We start from the raw sequence: 18,216 nt of genomic DNA on the forward strand, positions 1-18,216 counted from the left end.
CGTCGGTTTTCGCTTTAACTTTCTGTTGATGATAAACTTCACAGAGTTTGATTGTTTTGATGTGCTAATTCTCTTTACCGAGTGGATTTTCAAGCCTAAAAACTTTTGTTGAACACGTCAGCCACCGAGCATTGCATATGCAAAGACCGAAAAGGACTTTGACTTCTATCACTGCGAAAGCCCGGAATAATTCCTCCCACTTCTCAACTCGACACCGGCTCAAAAGGGAAGTCCTTTAAAAAGCAGACCAAAGCGCCTCTTTTTCTCCCCTCTCACTTGTACACAGACTCCCACAGGTGTCTTCCTCGATCTTGTATTCGCACAGATGTACACAAGAGGCCGTGACTGACAAGGTAAAGGATCGCGGGGAGGCGTGTGGGTAGAGGAGGGGAATTACCATATGTAAGGGACGGAGGTGCCAAGGTCTCTGGATAAAGCAGGTGAGCTCCAAGGGACAAGATAAGCGGTGGTAGACGTGTACACAGACACACACACACATAATACGAACAAATAGATGAGTGTTAACACAAAACACACACAAACACGTGAGAACAAAAAGAAGACGAGGAGGAGGAATCGCTATCTGTCCAGGTGTGCTGAAGAGCCAGGGCCACTGCCTCTATATTGTATGTGGGTCGGTCAAGAGACAAAAAAAAAAAAAAAAAAAGTGATGGCGGTGGTGGTAAAGAGATCTGATTAGGACTGGGAGAGAGGAAGAGGAGCTTTTCTCATCGGGATCAGCTTTCAAACCAATGTTATAGAGGTACTTTTATTTTCTGTGATGGAGGATTGGACCAAAGAAAAAAAAAAAAAAAAAAAAAACCCAGCCAAAGGATTCGAGGAACTTGAAGCAGACTGTTTTTCTTTTTAAATCTAGTAATGCGTTTCACGTGTTTGTGTGTCCAGTCAGACAAAGGAAAATGCAACAGCACATTACTTTGAAGTGTTCTTTTCTTTCTTTGTCTCATGATTTGTCTTTTTCTTTTCTTTTTTTTTACTTTTTTAAAAACGCAATCTGCAAGACATCAAATGTGCTTCTCGACCTCACCGTCCCCAGTTCAGAATAACTACTGTAACCTGACATTTAAATGTATAATTACTAAATGTGCTAAAAAGTGTCTTTACAGCAGAGAGAGTCATTGAAGTCAGTGATAAATAGGCACTTTGTAGATTAGGGGTTGTTAAACACGGGGTCAAGACTCTGAATTGCTCAAAGGCTCGGAGCTGCAGGGTATTCGTACAAAAAAGAAAAAGAAAAAGACTCAAATTATCTAAATAACCTTGGGTCTCAGGGTAATACCAATTGTACTCCAAATAGCTTCCTCATTTTTGGATTCCACAAAGAACTGAGCGCTCCTGACGTCTCAAGTCATCTGGGGGCGAGCGTTCTGATTTGTGGCGCAGCGGTGAGCAGTCTGGCATCACAGCGCCTGGTTTAATTCCAGACTTGGGCGATTCTGTGTGGAGGTTTCATGATCTTTCTGTGCACGTGCAGATGTTTATCAGACACACTACAAGTTAATGTCTTCATGCATACAGGGCTAATTTGTGTAAACTGTCTGGATTGTACCCAGCCTTCGCCAACTGCCAATCGGTATGGGCTGCTGCCGCCACGACACCATGTTCCCCCCCACTTAAAGTCCATTTCTGTTACTTTGGTCCATTAAATAGCTATAGTACATACCTACAAATATAAACTTCATGGTGCATTACACAATTTTGTATCTAATTCTTTTCTTCTTTTTTTTTCAAACAAATTTGACAATTGTAATTATATAGATAACTTGGTGTTATTTAAGGAGTTTACTGTAACCTTTACACACCAAAAACTCAGCATATTCAAATAAAAGGGAATTACCACAGTGGCGGTACAGACTACAGTGGTAGCGTTTAATTGCCTTGGAAACATTAGAAAAAAAGAAGAAAAAAAAACCTGAACAATATAAAAAAAAAAAGAAAGACATATTAAAAAAAACGCCCAGTGTATTGAGATTAAGTATCGCACCCAAAAAAAACAAAAAAACATGCATTATTAAAGAAAATCTGGACAGAGGGATTTTGGATGTATTAAATTCCCTCAGCAGTCCACCCCATTGTTTATCAGTGTTTATGAAGAGTGAAAAACTAAATCCAAGTCACATAACTGCAAAAACCTCATGATGATTCAGTTAATCACACAATCTATTTGTTCAAAAAGTCTCTATATTACCTTGATTGCAACCAAAATGTTATTCAAGCCAATTACTTTAATGTTCTTTGATGAATGAGAGAGGAGTCTAAGATTTTTTTCCCCCTTTCACAACACTAATAAGGCTTTTAGTGAGATCATTATGCTAAAAATGCTCCATCTTCACTTTTTCCATTTGTTTCCTCTCCCTCATAAACTAATCTCTAAAACCATCTGCACTGGGGGTAAAATTACATATTGCCCGTTCCACTTTTCTGTCATCTAAACCTGTCTTTATGTGTCTCTCTCTCGCTCTATCTGCCCTCAAAGCTCCTATAAAGTCAATCAGGAAGCACACGCTGAGAGGAAAAACAAAACACTCAAATGTAAGAGGCTTGTGGACATCTCAAATGCAGTCTGAGAAGCCATCAATAAAAATAATTAGCACAGGGAGATAGGCGGAGGGGGGGGGGGGGGGCAGCTTGGCAGATGTAAAATCTCATTTCTGTTATTTAATTTATCAGAGACTGGAGCAGGAAATCCACCAATCATTGTGTTAAGAGCCCAGAGCTCCAACAACAGGCTTATCCATCCTGAAATAACATAAATGCGCACACAAACATAAATACACGCCGAGCCAATCACCAACCCAAGAGGTCCGGAGGGGTCATTAGAGAAGGAAGAAGATCAGATATCACCAATTCATCTTGGTCAAAATGATTCGAGAGACACACAGCGAAAAGGATATATGAGGGGGTGGCTGTGTACATTCCTGGTTTAATGTACTATTGTGATCGCGGAGTCATTAATCAAACCCCGGTAGACACACCCCCACATAATGTTTTGCACACTTGCAGACACAGCTGGGTTCAGGTTCAGAGGGGTCAAGGTGATTAACGTCACCGCAGCTCCGAAAAGCAGGCAGACAACTGCTGTTCATGTTGAAAAGTAACCATTCGGGTCGAGGCATGCAAGACATGTGATCCAAGACATCCTCATATTCAGGGTGCAAATTGTGGTGGCAAGAAAATAAATAAGGCAGAGGAGTGGGAATTGATTTTGAGAGACTATCAGTTTGAAAACGATCATGAACCACAGTCAGTTTGCATTATATATAGTGAATTTGTAGTTTTTCAGGCTGTATTGTGTCATTTTGCAGCTTTTAACTGAACTCTAGTACAATACAGTTATTTTTACACTGCTTATATAGCAATTGTGAATTGTTTGAGTACACTGCAAGTAAGTGTAAGCAAAGGAAAAATTCAGCTCTCAATAACCACTCAAAATATTGCATTGTCAATAGAAGACGTATTGAATTTGCCTAAATAAACACAGATGAGCACTCATTGCTCTGAGATATGATTTTTGAGAATATGTAAAGCTGGTATTTTTTAAAAAAAAAAAGGAAAAGGGGAAATAAAACATGGCAGAGAGAAAAAAAAACATTTAAGTAATACCTTCATACTTTCAAAGTGCATTTCTCAGACAAAACAGTAAAACATTGAAATGTCATGGTGGTAAACACGTTGATATTAAGTATGACATTTCTATGTTAAATAAATCAACTTACTTAAAAGGGAGACCTATTTAATTTGGGAATATACTCAGCAGCAAAATACAATTTTAACAGTAGTCAGTGGTGTGAACTGAGTGAGCATGGGTAAAAAATTACAAGTGTACTATAATACCACCTCACACGTTGATGTGGGTTTTAGGTACGCAGTACTTCCGACTCCTGTCACAGCAGCCTAAACAGCCCTTCTCTCTATTCAGCCAAGTGTCCCAGCTCAATGCACCATCCAACCAAAACACCCTCCCCTCAGGAGATCCTGTCTTTGCCTCCCCAGTTCTGAAAGTCCCGACATCATACCACTTGTGTTGCTGTAACATCTTTTCATTTTCATACGTGTCCTGATCTTTGCGGTTACACAATATTTAGATCAAAGAATGAAATTCTGACTTGTTTGCTATTCCAAACCGAAGCTGTTCTCAAAGTCCAGCATTGATGTTTACATGTCTTTTTTGTTTGTTTGTTTGTTTACTAGTGTCTGCTAAAGTAGCATCAATCAATAAGATTGTGGGATGGACCTTGTTAACATATAAAACGAGGCAAGGACATATATCCCCTTCAGGAGGAAAACAATATGTCTATTTTTTTTATGCTTTTTTTTTTTTTTTTATAGAGGAAGAGTATTCATCAGCACCCACAACAGGACTAACACTTCCTCATAGGGAAGTGACAGGATTTGCATTTTCTTGTCAACAGAAGACTCAGTGTTGTGTTGTTGTTTTTTTCTTCTGAAGAACAATGATGAAACACAGACTTCAGTTGTCCAATACATGAATTTAACACTGGTTTAATTCAATCAAAGGCACCAAAACTACTTGGTTTGGTGAACAAAAGTTCATAAAATAAGTTGCAATGACTTTGTCAGTCATTAAAATGACATTGCTGACCGTTCTTGCCACATGGAACATAAAAAGCAGTGTCATTGCAGAAATGTCTGTTTTTAAAACCACTGGACAGCCCACAATGTCAGACCTGAGCAGACTTTTTTTTTTTTTAGTTCTTTGTTCCTTCAACTAACGACCACCTTTTGTTGTAACGTCTCAAAGATGATTTAACTGCTTGGAGTCAAATCCAAGAAGGTTGTGTTTCAGGAGAAGATGTAATGAAAAGTTCAATTTAGCCTGATAATGACTCTGTTTTGATTCCAGTGCAGTAAAACCCAAACGTTCCCGACAATGGTTACATGTTCTGGCATAATTAGCATAATAATTCTTAAAACAAGATCCCATAACCTTTTTCATGAGACTTTGACGTTGGAACAATGGCCACTGAATTGTAATTATTCATCCATGGGCCAGAGTGACCATGGGGAGCCACCAATAAAGACGTTTCCTCCAGCTGCCTCTGCAATATTGTGTTGACGAGAGAGGGCAGACGGATGAATGGATGAGTGGATGGAAGCTCAACCTGAAAACATTATGTCTTCACCACTGGCTGTCGCAGGCATGGAAAGGCTAAAGAAAAAAATAGCAACACAAAGACGATGAATGTGGAGAAAAAAAAGAAAAAGAAAACTACCTCTGGAAAAAGTCTCAATGAATAGGCATGAGCATATGCTCAAGCAGTCTGATATGTTGATTTATGGCCCATGTTACACAAGTACATCGGTATGTAAAGCTCGAACGGCTCAAGTTCATCTGTGCATCACAGCATCACATATGTCTCAATAAGATTTGCAGGCCAACGGCAGAATCAGATGCCGACCCAGCCTAAGCTCCCTAAGCTGCTGAGAAAACACGGAGACTAACAAGCACAAGGCTCCCTTCTCTCTTATCTCAATAGTCCCTTTGTTATTGCCATTTTCAATAGACTAATCGCTCAGACAATAGCAAGCACACAAACAAACAATTGGGAAAATATCATCGCCGATCACAGGTGAAAAATCTGAACCGTCAAATGAAATTCCGCTGCTTTCTTAAGTTGAGAAGTTAAAAAAAAAAAAAAAAGCAAAATAAAAACAATTTTTAACTAATTCTTTGGTTTCTTTGTAAATGTTTTAATTTACAAATGATAAAGGTATTTTATTTAGGGAAGGACATTTTAACACGACACAAAGAAGGAGGAACACACAAGCCTAATAATGTAATAATGGCATTCATCATTTTTCCATTATGGGTGGAACGTGACGAGAAGGCCTTTTTTTTTGGGGGGGGGGGGGGGGGGGGGGGGGTTAAATAAAGGAGGAAAATATAGATTTTTTTTTTTACTATTGAATAATACTGGAAAAGGTAGACTTGAATAAAAAATCAAACTCTGTTGTTGAATTCGATGGTTACCTACACGCACACGCACGCCAACAGAAACCAAAAAAACCTCCCCCACCACAGCAATGTATCAACCCAGCAGACAAACACTGCCACATAAAGTAGCAAATAATTCATGCAGGCAGCATTAGTCAGCACTGAAGGACTCCAACTGTGTCTTGTAGTGGATGAAAGACTCAAATATCCTGCAAAGCATATGGCAGACTGCAATCAAGCAGAGCAGCAAGGTAGAGTAAACAAAACAAAAAGAGAAAATGATGCCAGAGGGATGTACAGTAAGCGCAGCCTGCCTGTATGCAGGGAAGGGAAACACCATGTATGTCTCCTGTCAGACAAGACAAACACCCCTAATCCACAAACACAAGAGAATGCAAAGAAAGGCGCCCGTTGCATAAGTCACACGATAAGCTTGAGAACAGCAAAACAGTCACATTACAATATTATGATATTTAGATTCTCATGTGCAATTCACAACTGTCTGCCACCACATCTTGAAATGAGCCTGGCTCATTGTTTCATTTAAGTGCAGTTCCAGGAAGAACACCTCCGACTACCACAGAGGAGATCGAACTAACATGACTTCCTTCTGCGTGAAACTTTTCAATAACATTTTTACTGTTTGCCAGACTCATAAGGGGAGAGCCGTAAAATCAAATGAGTGCTAAATCATAGTAGTGAATGTGGGCAATAATGGTTATGCTAATACTGTTGGAGGTTGACTGCAACAAAGGGACAGTGATGGAAAGTATCCTACCGTGGTCTGTGATTTTACAAGACACGAGATAGAGCTCCTTCAGACTTCTCCCCTCCTTGGCAATGATTTCCACACACCTACAGAAAGACAAACAAGCAAACGAATGGTTAAGGCGTCACCTGGGACGTCGCTGTGACGTATACTGCGCTTCACTTTTGAAGAAAGTTTGGACCATTTAAACATCACGATGCAAGTAAAATGTAAACAACATCCTACATGGAACCACGCGTGCACAATATTACTACTGCAGGGCCATAAAACACACCCACGCAGACAGAGGTGTGTCCGTAGAAAACCACACACACACACACACACACACACACACACACACACACACACACACACACACACACACACACACACACACACACACACACACACACACACACACACACACACACACACACACACACACACACACACACACACACACACACACACACACACACACACACACACACACACACAGAAATATGCCACTGCAAAGGTTAAACAGCACTGCTGCAGGGTCAAAACATTCACATATTCTTCCCCCGCTTCTTTTAACACACATATTAATAATTAAACACCTGATGTGGTTAAAGAAGCATGCACTGAGACAACAGGAGCACATTGGTGTGTGTGTGTGTGTGTGTGTGTGTGTGTGTGTGTGTGTGTGTGTGTGTGTGTGTGTGTGCGCGCACACGCAAGCGTGTACACAGGCGCACACATTAATTGCAGACTTCAAAGAATGATATCTGCATGCAGCCCACCGCCTGAGCCCCAAGGACCAACGGAGTGTGTGTGTGTGTGTGTGTGTGTGTGTGTGTGTGTGTGTGTGTGTGTGTGTGTGTGTGTGTGTGTGTGTGTGTGTGTGTGTGTGTGTGTGTGTGTGTGTGTGTGTGTGTGTGTGTTGGACTATCCACGAGGGAGGGCCAAGGGGAAGATCAGAGTATCTGTATCAAATGATTCTCTTTAAATGCCTCTAATGAGAGGAGTGCGCGCAACAACTAGATTTTGATCAACGCATTTGACCTATTAACCTTCAGGAGAAAATGTTTTGATCTTCATGCGGGTGTGCGATCATGAAAATTTATGAGAGCGGGGAAAAAAAAAAAAAAAGAAGAAGAGCTGTATGGCAGCGAGTGTATGAAAACAGAGGTTGGGGTTGAAATTGTGATATTGAGCCGCCTGCTGTCATGAGAACAATATTGAGGCATTCGTTGTGATGCACTCTTTAAGAGAACGGCACCCAGAGTGCTCACATATGCAATATGACTGACAACCAAGGTTATTCTGAAATGCATTGCTCACACTTGCTATTCACTGGCTTATCTCACTGCAGGTCAAGCAAAGCAAGAGGATGTCTTGAGAGAATTTAAACTTGGGTTGCATTCATGCTTTTCATGCCACATGCACACTATCAAGCAAACAGGAGTAAAAATAGGTAGCACATCAACAGGGGATTCAGGATGGGACAATTTCCACTGGAGCTAAAAATGATTTTCTAAGTTGGTGTTTCGGCACCGGGATTCATTTAAAGGTGACAGAATTCCTGGATGCCACTTGACGTGTGACATATCACACCAGAGGATCAGGAATGAAAAGATATTGGAGAAAGAAAACTTTAAAAAAAAATGTGTGTCATATTTCTGAAATTCTTGTTTCTGAAAGGAGCAAGAGCTGGTAAAAAAAAAAAAAAAAATGTACTGGCCTATCTGCTTTAGTTCACTGGGCTGCATCTTCATATTTCGCCTTTTCTATTAAATGTTTTCTGCCGTGGTCCTTTGAGCCCACCCATGTTATCAGGTTGTCCCCTTTTTCCCCAACTTTTTCATTCTCCTTTTCCACTGCTCACTGTTGATTTTTTCTCTCTGTCTTTCACTACATGTTGCTTCTTGTCTTTTCTACCCTTCACTCTTTATTTCTCCAAACCCCACTTCACTGCTGCTGTCGCAATCGGTCAATCCCCATCCAACCTTGCGCTGTGGCCAGCCAGTCTTAGAAAAGATTCGACTAAGCCCGGAGGATCCCGATATCATGCTGTGTATCTATGGGGCACCGGCATTAGAACTGCAAATGAATGAATGCACTTGGTGGTGCGGTTGAAGAAACAGATAAAACAGAAAGTAGTGATTCGGGGACGCCACAAGGAAAGGCTGAGGCAGAGTGCATCCTCTGGGAGCTTGTTACATTGTGCCCCGGTCCCCAGGGTCAGAGCAAAAGCAATTAGATTAGACATCAATGAATGAGGGAGGGGAAGAGGGGAGAGATGGAAAGAGAGTACAACAGGAAACAGAGTAAGTGGGAATCTCTATACAGTAGCAGACGGGGGGGGGGGACTGACAGAGAAGAAGTAAAGGGGCCGGTAATAGGGCCGGACCGAGGTGATGTGACAGGAAGTGAGACAGCAAAAGAGGTGAGATGGTTCAGGCATGGTTGAAGCCAGATGAAAGGCCTTCAAGAAGAACTAATCCCCACGGGGCGGAGAAGCATGAATTAGTGATCACGTCGTTTAATAATGTACAACGCCTGTGACAAAAAGCTCTGATTGGTAACATGCATATCTCGATAGGCGCATGAAGGAGATGCCTTCCTGTTTAAAATAAATCCATAAATCCAATGCAGGTACGAAGCAGAGAAAGTTAACTGTCCCGCAGGGTGATTGAGCTGCAGGAGTTGGTGATAATGGAAAGGGCAGAGGAGAAATGTGAGGGACTGGAGAGATTGTCAAAAAGCCCGAGTAGTTTGAAGAGATTGGAGGGCAGCAGCAAAATGTATCAAGGAGGACGAAGACGGCGCGGACAAATTTGTGGGACGCGGGATCGGGAAAACAGGTAGGATGGGAGTCGGTCCAATGAAGTGACAGAAAAATGCCAATGATGAGCACACGGTGTGAGAGGTGAGTAGAAGCACAGCTCAGACTGGGAAACAAAGAGCAGAAATAGCGGGGCGGGTGAGAATGGAAAGTGTCAGAAAAGTGGAGCACAAAGTAGAAGCGAACGGAATAAGGGAAGAAATAAGAGACGGCAAAAAAAGTGGCGGAAGGTTGAAATGAGGTTAATGAGGATGAATGGAACTATAAGAAAAGAGGAAAGGGTGGAAATCGTTGGGACACCAAGTGGAAATGATGATCATTAGTGAATAAGACGAGAAAGTAAAGCTAATTTCTTCCACAGAGGGAGGGAATTTTGTTATGAATTTCAGTGGTGCATAAAATATTTCAAAAATGTCCCTTTGTGATGGCTGTGAAGACAGTTAATCCACAGCTCCAAGGCCAATACAAAAAATGGCCGGAAAAACATTCCTTAACAACTTAGTACTACATGAGTGAGCGATTAATGCGAGCAGTGGGCAGGAAGAGGGCAGAGGACCAGAGAGGGTGAAGTTCCGTCGTGAGGTCAGCGTGTGACTTATTGTCGCCACGCTGTTGGTGCAAACAGCCCGAGGTAAACAGTAAAACTGTCACTGCTCTCTCTGTCATTCTCACAGTCGCACACCAACAAAATCAAAACTTTGCTTCGGCTCGCATCCCAGGTATCCTTTTCTCCTTGAAGAGGCCATGAAATAAGAAAATACATGGCGTGACTGGTTTAAGTATGAAGCGGGCCTCCGCTGACGGTGTCAGCTGCAGGAGGTATTTGGGGATCAGGAGGATTCCTTTTCGCAACATGACTTTTGTTTTGGTTTTGTCGAAGAAAGAAGTAGAGTTTAAAATGTATTTTTCATGAAAGAAATAGACTTTTTTGCACATAGACAAATGAAAATGATGAAATATGATTGAGTGCATGACCCACATGACTAATTCATTTCAAATTGTGTCGTTTTTGGCGACGACCTAACCTGCATTCAGGTTCAAATCAAATCCACAGGGACGTGTATGACACGACTGGCTACCGAAGATGTCAAAAAAAATAATAGAACCCCTCTACTTTCAAACGAGCAGACACAGACGAATACGCAAAAACAAATATTGCACTGGTTCACTAGGTCTTGAAAATCAAAGTCATTTATGAACCAGAGCCACACCATTAAGGAGACTTTGCTTGAACATAGAACATATTTCACATCTGATTAATTCTTTGTGAAAACAAGATAATTTTGTCAGTGGGAAAAAAATATTCTGGTTTTTCATTACTGACAGATGTGCTAAATCATGGTTAAAAAAACAAAACAAAAAAAAACTTGCTCCACACAAATAGAAAATGTTTGTTATCCCTTGGCTGAGCCAATAATGTGTTGAATCCTTGTGAGGATAAGCAACTGTTTAATAATCTCCCCAAAGAATCCTAAAGTACTAGATGCTGCTCTATTATTTCATTTACTGTACGAGGGGGAAAAAAAAGTAACCCATTTTTAAAAAGAAAACTTAATCATGTTAACAGTGATACCGCAGTAACTGAATAACTGCTGATTTATCTCATGATTTATGAAAGCGTTTTGGAGGGTCTTAGCATGTAACTGAGGCTAAAAGGTTTGATAAGTTATGTCGGGAATATAAGGGAAAAATGCCACTGACCAAAGGGTCTCTTTGTTTTTTTTAAACATCCATACTTCAATATCGGAGCTAAGCTTATTTTCAGACCATTAAACTCTCAAATTACTTCATTACGACTGCAAAGTTGAGAGGAAAGTGTTGTTACCTAGAAAATACATTGTAGGTTCCCAATAGTCTGGAAAACATAAATAATATTAACATACTCACCTTATTAAGATGTTATTTATAAGCAATAAATATCATCACTAAAGGATTCGAAACAATTTCCTTGTTAACTCCGATCAGCTTGTGAACAACCTCGGGGGATAAACCTGCATAGTAACAGAATAGTTTTTAGTACACTGACGGTGTGAAAATTTTACTTTTAAGTCAAGGCCCAGATAGTGAAGCAGGCTCCTTTTAACCTTCATTTGTACCCCTAAGAAGCCCTTGTGAGTCCTGAGCAGTTAATAAAACACTAGTAAAACCTTTCAAAAGTCACTCTGTACATATTTCATAAAGTGGCCATGTTGCAGCCTCAAACACAGGTTGAAAGATTCAAGGAAAAAAATAAATTATTGCTCCAACAATCACTGACCGCCTTGCAATTTCTATCTGAGCTCGATAAAATGTACTGCAAACGCACATCACAGAACAAGTAAGTGGCTCTCACTATACACTGTGTGTCGGCACATAATACGTGACTGTGTGTGTTGTTTTACCATGACAGACGAAACATGACCAAGGGCCTGTCATCAGCCTTTAATCGAGACTCTTTTTATGATCACACCAAATAATTTTTATGAGCATGCCTCCACGGTAGTGTTGTGAATATGCTTTAGTTCAAAGGTAGACAGTAACAAACACTTTGTCACAGTATCGCAAAAGATTCTTCAGTTTACTCCATATTTGGGTATTTCATTTTCTGACTTTTAAGTCCTCATTTGAGCAAAATTATCTATTTCTGTCTCTTTACATTCTCAAAATTGAGCTTGCTTCTAAGCTCTACATGTGTAACTGAATGACACAGAGAGGAAACATCAACCACAGGAAGAAGGCGTGGAGTCTGTGATCGAGAGGGAAAGTAAACACCAAAACATCATTGAAGTTTTTCTGTGTTTTGTAATAACACATACCTATTTTCAACTGAATATGGCACGTTTGAGGTGTTAAAAGCAAACACCGGCTTTTGTTTGTGTGGGTGCAGACGTGTGCAGCCAGGCCTCGAAAGATTGACTCTGTCTCGTTCAGGTTGAAAATAAATCCTTACTTTTGTACTTATTCCAGGATCTCACTTTTACTTAAATAAATGCCTTTACTCAGGATTGTTTACTTTCACCAGTGTCATTTTCTAAACAGTTATCTGTACTTGGTAATGGAAATGGAAATGGACATTGTGCTAATTATTTGCTATACTCTCAAGGTGAGTTTTTTTTCCATTGTTGTAAATAAAAACCTGGTTGACACACAATTGTACACCACATAGTTTGTAGGGCCGCCTGTCTTAACAGGTACATCTCACAGGGTTTCAGTATAAAGTCCAAATGTTCTTTCTGTGCATGTGTGTATTTTTAAATTTTTTTCCCCTTCTTGGTATTCTGGTTTCCTCTCACTGTCCAAAGACAAGCTTTTCGGTTGAATAGGTGAATTTTGTGTATATGTGACTGTCTGTCTCTCTCTGTAATGAACGACTGACCAGGTCAAGACATAAACTGTCTTTAGCTCCACCCCCCCACCCCCCCCCCCCCCCACGCCCTTTATACGCTGTATAAAGCAGAATTAGAGTTTTCAGTGCCAGAACTGTTATCATTATAGCCGTAAGCAGACATTGTTTCATATCTTGAATTTGAGTACTCTCTTTTTTTTAATTCAAATGTAGCAGTGATCAGAAGTACTCATTGTTTGGAAATTAGATCATCTCATTCATAAAGATTTCGTCTTTGGAGAAAACTGTGGCAGACCTCCAAACGTACTGAATGTAGCCCAGTCATGCAATGAAACTGTAAAGTCTCAATGAGTGTAAATAGGTAGATGTGGGACTCGAACGGGGGGAACGAAGCACGTGAGGGACCACAAAGTGTTTGTGCACCTGTGCCATTACGCTGAGAGTGCTGCTTGCGCATATGGGAACGCGCGCATGTGTCTCGCAGAGGTGAAGCTAATCTTCTTTTATGCAGCACAGCCAGAGGTATCCAAGCAGACAAGCACCGAGAGGAAGAATAGCAACAATACTTGAGAGAAACAGAGGTCCGTATTTATCACAAAGGCTGCAGACAGTCATGCAGCCAAGCAACATGTGTAGCGCTTCTCTTGAGCTAGCCGATCACAATGGGGCAGGAACAAAGCCTCTGCCGGGAGAAAGGCTGTAGGTAGGTACACTAACGCAGCGCCGACCAACAGAAGCCCCCCCCCCCCGTATCATCCCGCTCCTCGCACAGCCCACAATTACATGGCTGTCGAGCCACACAAAAGGGGCAAGAGAAATAGAAATGGAGGATTTTCGTACGAAGAGTGTGAAAAAGAAAGAAAGTAGGCATGAAATGTATAAAGAAAGGAAGTTGAAGGTCTAGGGAGAGGTTGAAAACATAAAAGGAGGAGAAGGAGGCGCCAGCAGTGGTGACAGACAAGACTTCAGACTTCCACGGCCGTCTTTAGACTTAATGAAATGGAAGGGCGGAGCAGCAGAGAGGAGGAGAGCCAGGCAAGACAGGGTTTATACTACTGTGGAGAATGCTCTTGGAAAATGATTCTTGTTGTAAATTTTCTTTATATCGGCCATAAATCCATAAGCAGGAGTAAGAAGGCAGCGCTCTGCTTCCTTGGGCATCGTGCAACACTGAGTTTCTGGAATCTCTTGCACAAAGAAAAAAAAATTTGGACTTTTTTCATTGGACTAATATAAAGGGGTTATAAAAATATCCAATACTTCAAAAGAGCTCTTCAGTAAGCAAATACTTGATACTGGTGAAAGGCAACAATCTTAAAATAAAGAAACGCTCTGTTCATTGAATGAGAAGGGGCATGCTCACTTTTCAAATAGCTGACCAGCTATTATGTGCAGCCCAGGATTGTTTGGCTGCTAAGAGCAGATACAATTAAAACCTTTTTTTTTTTTAATTAAATACAAAGACTAAATCACATCAAACTTCACTTTTATCTTGAGAAGTTCACTTTTCTCACCTAAAACGTACGCAGATTTGAATTTTATATAACCTCTTATTGCCTATAATCACATTTTTTCTGGTGCTGTGAAAATTAATTTCACAACATCTAATAAAAAATCTCATTGAACACACACACACACACAAAAAAGTGGTTTCGCATTATCAAATTTCTATGAGGAGGTGAGCTTGACTTTCAAATAAAACGCAATAGATGCAACTTTTTTTCATCATATTGAAAAGCAACAGCAGCTTGCTGAATGTAATCACAGTTTCATGTTCGGACAGATCCTAAATTTGCTTATCGTTATGTTGAAAACAAAACTCTTAACGACGAAGGATGCGGGATGGCCGTTCTCTCCCTATTGATGTGGGTGTATATCTATTTGTGTGCGCTTGGTGCTCAAATGTGTGTAACTTCCAGCCGTCTGAATCAGGGTCTGCTTCAGCAATTAGGGCCTGGATGATTTCCCAGGCTAGCCTGCCGTACTCGTTGCTCGAATGAGAATCACATTCCTATTGTGCTCCACCACCGTTAATCATGTTTTCAAACGACTCTGCAAAATGGCAGGGCATTCCAGCAGCTTGTCATCAGGCCGGCTCAAAAATGTGCCGATGGGGTCATAACTGAAGCCATAAATGTACATCATCCTCAGCTTTCCGGCTCAACCTGGGCTTCCTTTTTTTAAATTTTTTATTTTTTTTTTGCGGTTGTTGTTTTGTCTGTGAAAAAAAGAACCAAGCACCAAATGAGCAAAATTTGCAGGCCAAAGCAGAAACACCAAGGCTGTTATGTGACGCACTGTGTCCTCCCATCCTGAGGGAAATTTGCTCTTTAAATGCTCTTTAAATAAAGTAATTTCTCCAGCTGTAATTGCAGGTTAGAACAGTTTTGAAACTGCAGTGAATGGCCAAGAAAACAGCAGGAATCCTACTCTGAACTACTGCACGTAAAATAATACTCAGAATTGCGTCACAGTGTCAAAGATGTTTGGTATGATCTGTAAAGTCATGGTCGCTATTACAAACAATATCCGCCAACGATTTCAACGTCTGCAAAAAGTGAGCGTCGCTTACAAAACAGTCGATTCATCTATCAAAAACCAGAGACAAAAAGCCAACTAAGCACTTTGCGAGGTTAAGTAGCAGTTATTTACTTGAAGTTCATCCAAATGGACAGCCTGTTGCCTTGCCAACACTGACGGTCCGCCGTGATCTACATACGCAAACAGCATTTAGAGGCAGCTTTCTCGGGTGCCAGCGGAAAGCAGACTGGCCTGACACCCGTCACACGTCCTCTCTCCGCTTTTCCACCGCTGCACCCAGGCAGCTTCCCTCAGGGCATGCAAGTGAGATACCCACCTGTAAATGAACAACTGGGCTCTGACACGCAATGCCATCCTACTATCTGCCTCCTCAGTCAGCCCAGTGCAGCCATCATACAATAAATAACTTGGGAGAAGATGAGCATTGCCCCACGGCAGATGGCGATAACACTTACAGCCTCAGGTCTGAGTTGACACAGTGCTGTGTGTGTGTGTGTGTGTGTGTGTGTGTGTGTGTGTGTGTGTGTGTGTGTGTGCGTGCGTGCGTGCGTGCGTGCGTGCGTGCGTGCGTGCGTGCGTGCGGGCGGGCGTGCGTGCGTGTTGGTGCATCTCTACCCATGTGAGACAATTAATCTCCAGTTTTGGTATCCTGACTTAATAATCTTACTACCGGTTTCCTCCAGGTTCCTCTGGTTTCCTCTCAAAGTCCACAAACATGCATGTGAGGATAATTGGCGAGCCTAAATTGCCCCTCGGTGTGAAAAGTGGCGTAAGAAGCTGGATGGGTGGATTCCTAATCCCAACAAGAAAGGTCACTTTTGTCAAACGATTGAAGAAAGTTCTTTTTTTTTTTTTTTTTTGTCGCTCTAAAGACAACAAAACAAGTTGTTTACTTTCTGTGAAATTCTGTAAAACGGATATACAATAAAGTGAATAAACCTGATTTCTCCAGAGATGATAATATAACCAATGAGTTCGAGCTAATAACAGTCTTGTTTCAGGCACTGAAGAAAACAGCCACTCTGACTGTGATAAATTGAGGCGAGCGTGCCCCTCAGGGCTGCATATTGTAACTCCTCTGCTCCGTGTCCACATGCGGAGAGAGGTGAACTATCATGATGTTTACCAATAGGCCTGACACAGTGGCACACGGTGTACACCCTCCGCCCACTCAGCCGCGGCTAATTGCCCTGCACTTTGATTACTGCCATCTATTTTAATGAGAGCTTATCAAGGCATTCTCTCCTGCCCGTTCGCTCTGTCAAACGCACATGCAAACACGATAAACACACACGGGCTTGTGTGTGCATGCTCTTTGGACACTCGTACACACAGAGAGAGGAGAACAATACTGCATGCCATGCTTGTCCCGGTGGCAGGAAATTGGAGGGTGTTCATTAGGCTAATGGATATGAAGAGGAAAGAAGATGGGGGATGGAGCAGGAACAGTGGTGGTGGTGGCGAGGACGGGAGGGGGTTTGTTGATGGAAGTGTGGGAGGGCACAGAATTCTACCACAACAAATTTTCCACAATGGCCCCAACAAGTCATACTGTAGCGTGTAATTTCCTTGCGACTATGATAGAGAGAGGAATACTTCAATTACACGAAATGGCTTTAATTACGGCAAATTTGCCTCATAAGTCGGCTCCTGTTGAGAACAAACGAGCTGTTGCATTTCTGGTGCTACCGCTCGCTGCTCCCGCGGCTTGGTTGGATGGACTCGGCTTCATTAGGAGCACTGGTTTACCAGCTCACACACCGGGATGACGAAGCCTAATCAATGGACTCACGCTGTTCTAAAGACTCTGGAAGAGCAGAAACAGTAGAAACCAAACTGGACAGACTCGCTGATCGATGGTGAAAATGTGTGCTTTGCAGCATGGCTTCCGCAATCCCTTTATTTTCTTTTTGCACACACCGTGGCTTCTGTTATTCAAGTTGCTCAGTGCATTGTATTACTCTGCTGAGAATTAACCAAGTGAACACACTGTGGTACCGCAGCATGTGAGGTTCAAAAGACATCTGACGGAAGGAGTGCACATAAATATCAAGCGGAAAAAAACAAAAAAACAAGGAGAAAAGAACTGAAAAGGAGGCGTACGCATTAGTGGGCTCGAGCGCGACAACCGCATTACAACCACAGCTATGCCAGATCACATTGACACACTCTGTCTCATCATTTTACGAGACGTTAGTCGTCCATGAAACTACTTCAACATGTCTAGTATAACAGTCATCAGTACTGCCACACATACACACAGAAAATTGCTTAGTAGGAAAATGGTGTTCCAGGAAAACCAAGCTCCAAATGAGGCCAAGATGAGGTCACCGCGCCGCGCTGTAAGTCAACAAGGTGAAGAAATTTGGTAAAACATTTGTGTGCATGCAAGCGGAATACCAACTCTTATAATGAACAAGTGAACCTCTCACCATGGCAATATTCATGGTTTCCTTTGAACATCTAACCAGAAACCTGAAACTGACCTGTCAAAGAGCCTTGGAGCCGGAGACAAAATAGAGGTACTCTCTTGACAATTGCTATTACACAAAGCACTATGCTACAAGTTTGCAGGCACAAATTCCTTCTACAGCCAGGTCTAATGGAGGCAGTCCCCCCCCCCCCCCCCCCACCCTTCACATCCTCACACCTACGTCTACTCCACAGTATCACTGAATTGTCCGCTATGATATATAAAAATAAAGTGCCTTTCTACTCTATTGATGTTTTCATAATATTGAAGCAACACACCTTCCCAATAAAACACATGACAAACTAGAAAAAACCCACAACAAAAT

General features: G+C 41.7%; 1 protein-coding gene across 1 annotated transcript in view; it reads right to left on the reverse strand.

Annotated features, from left to right (window-relative positions):
- fbxl17 (F-box and leucine-rich repeat protein 17) overlaps positions 1–18,216 on the reverse strand; it is a 220,585-nt gene that overhangs the window by 61,055 nt on the left and 141,314 nt on the right. The window contains exon 9 of the mRNA XM_080466839.1: positions 6,756–6,832. Coding sequence (XP_080322965.1) covers positions 6,756–6,832 — 77 coding nt within the window. The remainder of the gene's footprint in view (positions 1–6,755; positions 6,833–18,216) is intronic.

This window comes from Lipophrys pholis, assembly GCF_963383615.2.
Source record: "Lipophrys pholis genome assembly, chromosome: 7".
Taxonomy (NCBI): Eukaryota; Metazoa; Chordata; class Actinopteri; order Blenniiformes; family Blenniidae; genus Lipophrys; species Lipophrys pholis.